The sequence below is a fragment of the Melanotaenia boesemani genome, chromosome 18, assembly GCF_017639745.1.
Source record: "Melanotaenia boesemani isolate fMelBoe1 chromosome 18, fMelBoe1.pri, whole genome shotgun sequence".
Lineage (NCBI taxonomy): Eukaryota > Metazoa > Chordata > Actinopteri > Atheriniformes > Melanotaeniidae > Melanotaenia > Melanotaenia boesemani.
In genome coordinates, this window is record NC_055699.1 from 3,943,260 (window position 1) to 3,954,606 (window position 11,347).

The 11,347-nt window shown below is 38.8% G+C and overlaps 1 protein-coding gene across 1 annotated transcript; it reads left to right on the forward strand.

Moving 5' to 3' along the window:
- Window positions 1–365: 365 nt before the first annotated feature.
- On the forward strand, window positions 366–2,233 carry LOC121629204 (E3 SUMO-protein ligase ZBED1-like). Its single transcript, XM_041968812.1, has 2 exons — window positions 366–1,469; window positions 1,757–2,233. The coding sequence occupies exons 1-2, from the start codon at window positions 366–368 to the stop codon at window positions 2,231–2,233; spliced, it is 1,581 nt and encodes a 526-aa protein (XP_041824746.1).
- The last annotated feature ends 9,114 nt before the right edge of the window (window positions 2,234–11,347 follow it).

An 11,347-nucleotide genomic window follows, 5' to 3' on the forward strand; every position in this document is an offset into this window, starting at 1 on the left:
AAAAAGAAGGCGGACAATGGCGGAGAATTTGGAAAATGCGCGGAGATAAAACCTCCACCTTCTCATTTTAAGTCAAATGTATGGACACATTTTGGTTTTTTTGCTTTGAATGAAAAAGCAGAGCTGGACATGTCGAAAGCTATTTGTAATGCACTGTAATGCACGTAATCGCGTACTGCAGAAACACGACCAACGTTACTGCCCACTTAACAAGACACCACCCTGAGGTAAATGCAGAGCTAGTAGCCAAATGAACTGCAGCAGCAAGCCAGCAGACACTCAAAGCAGCACTGTACAAACTACCCAGCAGTTCTGAAAAAGCGAAACGCATAACTAAATCAATCGCTGACTTTATTTGTAAAGACATGCGGCCTTATCGTGTTGTGGAAAACACGGGATTCAGGAACATGCTACACACGCTAGAGCCGAGGTACGTGATACCTTCCAGAAAGTATTTCTCTGAAACAGCAGTGCCTCAAATGTACAAGGACATTAAGGAGAAAGTCAAAGAAAAACTCATCAGAGCGGAACATGTTGCTCTCACCTGCGACGCATGGACTTCACGGGCAACCCAGTCTTACATCACCATAACAGCCCATCACATCACTGAAGACTGGTCTCTGTCCTCCCACGTCCTCCAGACCAGGGTCATGCATGAGTGTCATACTGGCTCAAATTTAGCAGAGCTGCTTCGTAACGTGGTAACGGAGTGGTACATCACAGATAAAGACCCGGCTTTAGTGTCAGATAATGCGGCTAATATGGTTGTCGCTGCACAGTTAGCCGGCTTTCTCCATGTCAAGTGCTACGCACACACACTCAACCTGGCCTCTCAGCATGCGCTAAAGCTGCCGGCTGTAGCAAGACTACTCGGACGAGTACGGCGTGTGACTGGATTTTTCCATAGAAGTGCCATCGCACTTAATGTTTTGGAGCAAAAACAGAAGTTGCTTGAGCTCCCCGCGCACAAACTGATAACTGACATATCAACCAGGTGGAACAGTGCGTATGATATGGTCGAGCGTTTCCTCGAACAGCAGCCAGCAGTCACAGCTGCTCTGCTTTCCCCCGATGTGAGGAAAAAAGAGAAAGATATCAGCACCTTTACAGAGTCAGACATATCTAATGCGGAGGAGTTCATCCGGGCCCTGAAGCCAGTCAAGGTGGCTACAAGTGTTATGTCTGATGAGAACAACCCGACTGTCTCTGTCATAGCCCCACTTCATGCGCAACTCCTGCAAACCACGCAGGAAACCCTCAGAGATCCTCCATTTGTTAGAGACCTGAAAGAAGCAGGTCACCAAGACTTAAGTAAGAGGTACACGTCAGAGGTGGAAAAGGCCACACTTAATCTAGCATCAGCACTAGATCCAAGGTTTAAAGTGCTGCCATTCCTGACAGAAGAGGAGAAACAAGAAACATTTGCAAGAATGGCCGCTGAAGCTGCAGCCACTGTGGAACACTGTCAGGTAAACAAATAAATTAATAATATAATAATCATTAGAGACATGTTCTGTGAGTATTTAATTCACAATGTAGTACTACAGGCTTTTCTCTGTGTGTTTAAATTGAACATTCTGGAGGTATATGCATTTTAAAATGTTTACATTATGATTATGAATAATGTATGTAGAACACTTTGCTCATGATGTATTGCAATTTAATGATCGAATACGTAGAGTGCCATCAAAGAAGTGACATTTAAGTTATTTATATATTGTATTAATTATTTGTTATACTATTTTATTTGTTGTAGGAAGTAGTGAGGCAGAACCAGGAGGAACTTGGTGATTGTGCAGCTGCTACAGAAGAGGGTCAGAGTAAAGGAGAAGATGGAGATTTCCAGGGCCCCCCATCTGCAAAAAGAAGAGTGTCCTGTGCACTAGATGAATTACTTGGGAACACTTTTGGGGAAACCAGCAGGCAGGTATCAGCACTTCCAGAGAAGTCAGCCTTTGACAGTGCTGCAGAGGAGGTGATGGAGTACAACAGAGCTGCTCCTTTGCCACTGTCTGAAAGTCCGTTAGAGTGGTGGAAAGAACATCATTGTGAGCACCTTTTCCTGGCTAAACTAGCCAAGCGGTACTTATGTGTACCAGGGACAAGTGTCTCTGCTGAACGTGTCTTCTCTACAGCTGGGGATATTGTCACTGCTCAGAGGAGCAGCCTCACCACAGAGCATGTTGACCAGCTCTTGTTTTTGCACAAGAATCTTGATATTCTGAAGCACTAACTTGATGAAGGATAAATGTAGCAGCAGAGTGCATGTTCTTGTTCATTGTATTGTAGATTTTATGTACTACTTTTGAAGTTCAGGGTTTTGAAAGGACACTTCAAATTCAACTTCATATGAAGTTAAAGGCACACATTTGAGTTTTCAGGGGCTCTATCCATTTTGGCCTGACATTTGTTTTCTCATAGCACTGACTGAGCAGGAACAGCTAAATAAGTGCTTGAGTACATTTTTTTGCCTCTTTTATATGCAGTCAAGGCTTTGAGAAGAGTGTTTTAGTTATTTTATTACTTCCTTATTAACCTTAACGTTAATTTAAAGGCTGCAATTTGTATTGTGTGAAGGTAAATGTAGCAGTTTATTTCAGAAAGTTAGGTTTTTTTATTCAGTTTGTTAAAAAAGTTTAAGATGTGGAAAGTAAGAATAACGTTCTTATCTTTTTTCTATACCTCTTACATGCAGTCCAGGCTTTTGAAAAAAGTATCAGTTGAAACAGCTTGTGCAAATATATTGCTGCTGAATAACTCTTAAAAACAGACTAACATGTGATGTGCATTTTTCTAATGGGAAAAATGGCTCCTGATAGTCTGTAGAAATAGTTTCAACTATAGTTGTCAAAAAAGCAAACGAAAAAATCACAAAAATCGGCTGTATCAAAGAATCGCAATTTAAATCGAATCGGCAAACAGAAAATCGTAAAAGAATTGAATCGGGAGAAAAGCATATCGTCCCAGCCCTACTGGCTACCATTTGAAGAGGTTTGCTAGAATGTGCATAGCTTACTTTTTAATTTGCTAACACATATTTACCGAGTAATAGCTTACAAAGATGTATGTAGACTGTTGATGTGTTTGTGTGACAGCTGGCAGCTCTTTCTCTGATTGACTGTGCAAGGCTGGAAATAAGCTTGGCACCTGTAAGAACACAACACCTGGGTGTAGACACTATTTTCACTAAATGCTTTTTTTTCTTTTTTTTTTTTTTAAATAACACAAATCTACCCAGCATAATGTCCCTCATGGAGGCTCTGGAAGCGTACAGCAACAACTTGTGAACAAAAGGAGATGCAACTGATTGATTTCTTAAAAAAAAACAAATAAACAAAAATAAAATCTGTCTTCAAGACTGCTGAAAAATTGAGCTGATGTCTGCAGTTTGGTCAAAAACAGTAAACTAGGCTAATTTTCTCAAAGATGTGAGAACAGCCAGGTCATGGTTTACTGGGCCAGTACATTTTAGCCCTCTGAAGATTAAACCATTAATACTACATGCAGGGAAAGAGCTTTAATCAGTTTGTATTAGCAAATTTACCTGCTTTAAATAATGGTGCTTTTTGAGTAAAAACAGCATGAGTGGCATTTTGCTCTTTTTTTCACAAGTTGACAAAATTTCCTGTGATCTTTTTAAAATATTTGTGCAATACTGCAGCATTGTTATTTTACATTTTATTTGTCAGTACTTTAACCACTGCAGTGTTCTTACCATGTTTCCAAATTGTGCATGCATGTGAGTGAAAATAATGTAATGTCTCAACTTCGCATTATTCTTCAGAATTATTCTTTTTCGTTGAAGATCTAAATGAGACTGCTCGGTAGTGTTAATCCATTTCTGCTCTCTGACACTCTTATGAATGGAAGTATTGTTCAGACTCTGTACAGGAGCCACTACCAGCTAGAAAAAGATAACATCTTCCTACCCATGAGCACTGCCAATTGGCTGCTGGATGAGTACATGCAAAACCTGGAGAGATCACTGGGATGGTTGCCTCATGTTTTGTGTGACATTCAGCATGCAAAGCTGGATGACTGGCAATGGTTGAGCCATGTCTTCACGCTTTTTGCTCTTACTCAGTACAACACATTGCAACATAAATGCATTTAATTTATGTGACATAATGTCATGTAAATGAACGAAGTCAGTCTTGGGTTTATATGTTTTTATATTCATTACATCTTCATATATCATTTAAGCTCTGAGCTGTGAAAAGTTGAACGCATTAATATATGTAAGCCATGCAACTTTGAGCATCTCTACTTATAAATTTTTAACTCCTAAACTTTACATTCTTATATGAGATCGAAGTAGAACAGTCAAGTCTGTCATTTGGAAGTTATTTATCCAACCCTTATCCCTTCATAGATGTTTTTGTAAACATTTGTCTCCACTTTTTTTCTGTCAACACCATCATAAGTTCAGCAAATTCTACACAGCAGTAGGAAAATGATTCTGAAAATTTAGAATCAAGTTAATTAAAAAATCATAAAACCAAACATAATCCTACCAATAAAGCTCATATCTGTAAGAAAAGTTCTAGCACACAGAAGGCATCATTTGTTGACTGAGCTCTGTGTGTTCTGGATAACACCATTTCATGAGACCAGGCTGTTCTTCTTCCATGTGGAGAATAAAGCGGGAGAGGCTGTCATCTTAATCAGACCATAAAACTACTCTCATCTTTCATTAAAGAGCTCAAATCTAACTCCACCATTAGCCTTAATGTGTTATAAAGCTATTTTTTTTACTTACTTTTTCAAATGATGCTGATTTTATTTATTTATTTTGGATGGTCTGTGTGCATATATGTAGCTGGAGCATTGACAACTTGCCCCAAACTGGTTATTGCATGTAGAATGTCATTTTGGCTATCAGAAGACTGCAGCTGGAGCATCAAATGTTTCTCTAGTAAGTAAAAAAAATAGATTTTAATTTGTGCAATTTAACATACTTTAACAAGCTTTAGTCAAAGTCAAAAACAACTTTATTCTGTTTGACAGTCCTCAGTCCATTAAAACCAATCATTAAGAATTTAAAAACATACAGCAACTACAAGAGTCACATTTAACAAGCTTTGATGTACACTAGTATAATCAAAAACATGGTATGATATGCTTCATTTAAAAAAAAAAAACTGAACTAAAGATCACACAGCTAGTAAAAAAAAAAGATGGATAAGCAGCTTATCTTTCAGAAAAAGGATGTTAATCTGAACTGGATATAATTTAAAGGAAGACCATTGAGATCAAAGATGGAGTCCCTAATGTTTGAAACACCCAGAAATTGGTGCAGGCTTTTGTGTTTTTGCTGATTCAATGTAGCAGAAGGAAAAAAAAAAGACCTTGATTCACTTGAGCTGTGTCTCCACTCTTGTCGAGGAATAACTCATCCAAAAATGCTGTGTCATTGAAGAGGAGCAGTAACGTGATGCAGTTCTGCTCCGCTCCACTGATCTGATACTGTTTAGTTTATTCATAGTGGAAGTCCTGACACTTAATACACAACGGAAAATGAAACACAGTACCATGCTGGCACTGCCCCCTTGTGGTCAGTGTACATGCCTACCTACAGTAGACGCCCTCTCTCACACACACCAGCAAAAACAGTGATTTTAATAGATGTGTTGCCCTCGGGCAGCTCTTGTCTTGTTTGGATTTATATTATGACTTACGTCAGATGCCATTCCTCAGGTTTGGGGCCAAGCCTTCATTGTTAGTGTGTATGAAAGGAAGAAAGAGACAGAACATGTCGGACCGGTTTGTCAACAGGAATCCATCATTTCATACTTGGCATGAATGTGTAATTTTTGCTTGTTTTTCAATAAGATGCTCAGCTTACTCAGTTTTATGGACACAAAGGAACAATAATACTCACATTCCAGATAAAGACTAATACTTTGTACAGGAACTGTCTGGCACTGCATCCTGCATGCCAGCTGTTACCCTCCAACCATGCTGAGATAAAACTTAGACAGACAGACAGACAGACAGACAGACAGACAGACAGACAGACAGACAGACAGACAGATAGATAGATAGATAGATAGATCACTAAGCAGGTTGTACTTGCTTCTGCTTCCTCCCTCCTCTTTTGTGGGTGTGTGTTATTATTTTACCTGCTGTGTCCTGCAGGCTCAACTTTGCATTGCAGAATTTTGATTTCCTGAATGTACCGTAACACTCTCACAAACACACCTGCAAACTCAGAAACATGCTTTTGTCTAAGAGATGGGTGGATACTTGAACAACAATGAACAGCAAGTCAGGAAAGAGGAGGGCAAAACAGCGCTGAGACGGGTTGTATAAGAGGCATCAAAACTTGGATTTGTGAGAAAAGGATGAAGTAGAGTACAGGAGTGATGGAGACACATGAGCAGACCGGAGTGAAGATGGCAAGTTGTCCTTTATATTATTCAGACTTTTAGACATTCAAGCATAAAAAGACTGCAAGATGCTTTCCAGAAGCACCAGGTAAGTCATTTAAAGTTTTATGTAAACTGTTGAGAAACAAATGTAATGGCTGAACAATGGTAAAAGAAGAAACACAAAAAAGGTCTATCATTTAAATGAAAGACTGAGAAAGGACAGTTCTGATTTCCAGAAAATTAGACTGTGAAAGCAACAACCTAGTTTCTGTGCAGCCCCGAACCTTTCATTCTTTCTTCTTATGACATAACAAGCACATTTTAAAAGAAAGCCTTACATAATAGAAAAGTTTGGTTTTTGAAAAAAATGTCAAGTGCTGAAGGAGGAACTTAAACATTAGTCACTAGAGGGAAGGTGCTAGAAAATAACTGCAACTGCTTTGTTACATCCAAATGTGAGTCATTTATTGATAAAAAGTTGTTTCCTGATATATCAAGATTCACTTCATCTGCGCTTAGACACCTCTAGATTGTCTGTCCTAATCAGATTCCCTCACATTAAAGTAAAGCCTGGTACACACATAACTTTTTTAAACTTATGAGATTTTTTATCTGGTCGAGACCTCACACGTGAAGATAAAAAAATCAGTTTTGATCGTATTGTGTATGGTGAGCTCCGAAAATGTAGTCACAGAACAACAAACATATAACGATGCTGTCCCGCAACTCATCTACAATCTAGTCCTCCGAACCGGATAAACGAAGAAGAAGAAACATAGCAACAACCGGAAAATACAACACACAGCATAGAGGAGGACATATAGGACGAGGGAATGACGGTGGTCTTGGGACAACTGTTAACAGACAAATACAGAAATGAAAAAAAAAAAAAAAAACAGACTGGAGACAGCGTGAACACGGACTTTATTTACTTCCTTGTTCCCCAGTCAGCTCGCTCTCTCCATCCACACAGTCACAATTCACGAGTCGTCGGCGTTCCTCAGAAATCGGCTCTGAAATATTGAATATGTTCAATATTCCTAATTGTCGGCTGCGACCCGTTTCGGAGTGGATTATCGGGACAAATCAGCTTGTAACACACCACAGACCAAATGATGATTGTACAGGGAAATCTCACGATGATCGGGCGTTTGCCGTCTGAGGCCGGGAAGAGGCAAAAGACAAAAAACACAGCCCAAAAATCGTTATGTGTGTACCAGGCTTTAGTTGATGAGTTGAAAGGAAGAGGTGGGAGAAGTTGAGAATCATGCTGTGACCCACCAACAATTAGGCCGCTGAAAGGATTTTTATCTGCCAGGGTTAAATCCACCTTTAATGCAGAAGGCAACACAAAGTGCTTTACATGATTAAAAAAAAATCAATTCATGCATATTGAAATAAAACAAGCCTTCACACAAAAATAGATAACATAGCAAATAAAACTAAAAACACGTTAAAGTCTCTTATACACACAGCTGCACGCTCACACATGCATACACACACATTCAAGACAGCTGCCACCCTTCCCTCATTCTGCGCAAACATGACTCCCTAATTTCTGTCTCTAAACTTAATGTAGGTATAAAATAATAAAAGTGATAAACATCTGGCTTGATGCTGCTGTGAGTAAATAATATCATGGTGATCCACACCGGGATCCAGTCCACCCATGTCCACAGAGGCTGCCGCCACAGCAAGCACCCAGATCAGGGGAGGCTGGGTCTTCACCAGAGCCGCAGGGCTGCAGTGCAGTGCAGTGCAGTGGGTGGCCAGGAACCCGGCCACCTAGACATAGGCGATCGCCATGGCAACAACCCCCAGACCGAGCAGGCAAAAACCCCGGCATGGAGGATCCCCATGAGGAAAACGCCGGAGTTAAAACAAAGATTAAATAACCTTAAGAAGCATTTTGACATTTTAGAAGAAAACTTAGAAATGTAAAAACAACAACGTTACTAATGTGTCATTACTTTTAAAATGATCAGGAAATTTTATTTCAGCCACAGCGTTTGTGATTGTCTGTGTCTTTGAGAGGATACGTAGTAGTTCACTGGCAGCCAGAGAAATGTCACAGATCAGCTGCAACGTCCTGTAACCAACCCTGTTAACAGTATGGTGGCTCTATCATAAAAACTTGGTTCTGCTCAGACTTGAGAAGATTGTAAAAATAGCATGAAAAAAAAAAACAAAAAAAAAAACTGACTTAAAACAGTCAGTTTTTTTTCTAAGTTGTTATTACACACACATATTTGTTTCCGTGACTCATCCATCTGCCCCAACATCCTTCTCATCAATGAAAGTTATTAACACGAGTTTCTCGGTAATGCCTTTGTGACGACATAAATGCAGACCGTTCTCAGACATTTTATGAAACAACATGCTGGCTAGAGATAATTTAGGGACCCCAGTAAGGAATATAGTTTATATGTTAAGATGTCATTAAAAAGCTGTTTGGCACTAGAGATTGTTTTTAATGGGTGCAACCCACATATTAATCTTTGTTTCTCAACTCACAAGAGCATTTTCCCTCAAAATGTACCTTCAAAAGGGGAAATAACAGACTTTCAAACTGTATAAATTTATTGCCAAGAAGCATTGTTACAACAAAGAAATAGTCAACCAAATAGTAATTTGCACACTCTTTCTGCAAAGTGTACATTATTTTCTTATGATAAATATACTGAATCTATGAAAGAGCTCAATAATTTTGCGGGATATTAATCTATCTGAATCATACATGTGTGAAATGGGATGTCTAAGCAACAAAAAGACACCTACAAGTCTCTCTTTTTAAAAGCGTAAATGTGAAATCTAACCCAACATGTCCACCCCTCCCTACCCTACAGCCAGGTCTTCTGCTCACACAAAGACACAGAGATAATATTCAGTAGTTTTAGCTTGCAAATTGCACAGGACACTTTAGCTGTTACACTGATACGCTTTGATCATATCTGAAAACACAGGTTGCACGAAAAAAGCACTGGCATTATGGAAAAAGAGGAAGCTGCCAAACATGCAACTACAATTATAAAAAAAAAAAAAACGTTTCCTTTGATTCCATGTTTAAATGCAAACTTAGTAGTATGAAAATAGCCTTACAAAGAATTTTGTGTTGTTCCCAGGACACTGTTTGACCGGTGCTTTGAAGGAAAGTGGAGATGGAAACCTAATTTCCCACTACTGATGTGGTTTGCACTTTTATCAACCGCTACACCAACAGGTGAGCTCTAATTCATGAAGACCTGCATACATTTTCTTGCACTTGGACATACAAAAAACAATTCCCATACTAAAAGGAGTTATTCTCTATCCTCCTGCTACCAGTAGTTCAAATTTGTCCTCTGTGGAGGGCATTTGTAAACCTGAATATCTCCACCCCCCTGCATGCTATTAAACCAACTCATGTTGTTCTCTAAAGAGGACATTCAGGGCTTTTGAATGGTACCACATTTATAGGGGTGGGGCTTTGGGAACTTCCTGTCTTTCTTGGCATTCATTACCACAATCACATTTTATGAGAAAAGTAAGTGCATAATACTTTTTTTGTGTAAATATAGTCCTGAAATATTATTGTAATATTTCTTTATGATTATCTTAAGAACACATTAAACCATTTTCTAAATGAATATAACAACATTTTACCACAACATTTAAGAGTTTGAGAAATGTCCTCTGTAGTGAACATTTGTAGTTATTTCCTCCATTTTGTTCTGTACTTTTCAATTAAGAAGAAAGACGTTCACTGTCAGAAGAAGAGAGAATCTTATGACAAGTTGTTGATGGAAACCCAACTATTAGGTTGTCTGCTCAAGATGCAGCATTTGAGCCAGAAGCAGAAGCATGTGCATTGATGAGCAAAAGGTTTCATTTACCGGTCACTGCCCAGTTCACCAGTACGTGCCAGACAAACCATTTCTGACTGGATTGAAGGTGTTTAATTGGCTGCACCACATGGTCTGGTCTTAGACTTTGTGGTCTACCAAGGCAAGACCACCTTCAGTGTCACACAGGGAATTGGAGAACAACCTGTCATTCATTTGACCAAGTCCATTCCCAGAAGAACTCACCTGTTCTTTGACAGGTTCTTTACATCTGTGAATCTCCTGGAAATCTTGGTGGAAAAAGGGCTGACAGGGAGTTTCACTCAGTTATGAAGTTGACTTTTTGGTATTTTCGTGTATAAATACACTACAAAACAATAATCTGGAGTTCTCACTCATTCCTATGTTGACTTCATGGTATTTCCTTTGGGATTTACTGATTGTTATCAAAGTTTGGTTTTACGTGAATAGGTGAGTTTCCATTATCCCTAGAATTGTGGAAAAGCTAAATAACGCAATGAAAAAATAAAAAAAAGTAACGGAAACAGCTACATTTAGAAAAAACTCTTAAATGTCGCTATAAAGTTTTTACTCTCTCATGAGGTGGTTTTTCAGATGTGTCGATATAGAATTATATCGCAAAAGTGTAATGGAAACACTTTTCTCACATTTACGCTTCACCGGACGTGACATAGCGGGTCACGTGACCAGTTCATTTCAAATACAGATGGAGCAGTCTGAGTAGACGCGGGAGGAGGCAGAAATCTTTTTACAAATAATTAAAAAAAATTTAATCGTCATCCTTGATAGCAAACAACGGTGAAATGCAAGAGTTTTACAAAGATTAAAAAAAAAACTATCCTCCTCAAAGTCTTGCAGGACGAAATTTCACAAGAGCAACGGCTAATGTGCTAAACACCATTCAATGGAAACACCTGCAAATCGCAATTACACTTTATCAAAATCTTAGAAATATCGCTTTTATTTTGCGAAATACTGTAATGGAAACGCAGCTTATAATGTTTCGACGTCCACTGTAGTGGACACATATCTTGAAAATGAAAACTTTTTTTTTCAAAAAAAATGTTTTCAGTTTTCTCATTACCCTTCAAATAGTCGGGGAGGTAAAAAAAAAAAAAAAAAATATATATATAT

What these genes read in the sequence shown, in the direction of transcription:
- LOC121629204 (XM_041968812.1), top strand. Translation starts at nt 366, where the DNA reads ATGCGGCCTTATCGTGTTGTGGAAAACACGGGATTCAGGAACATGCTA. An exon ending in CCACTGTGGAACACTGTCAG is followed by an intron (nt 1,470 to 1,756) that starts GTAAACAAATAA and finishes TATTTGTTGTAG; the next exon opens with GAAGTAGTGAGGCAGAACCA.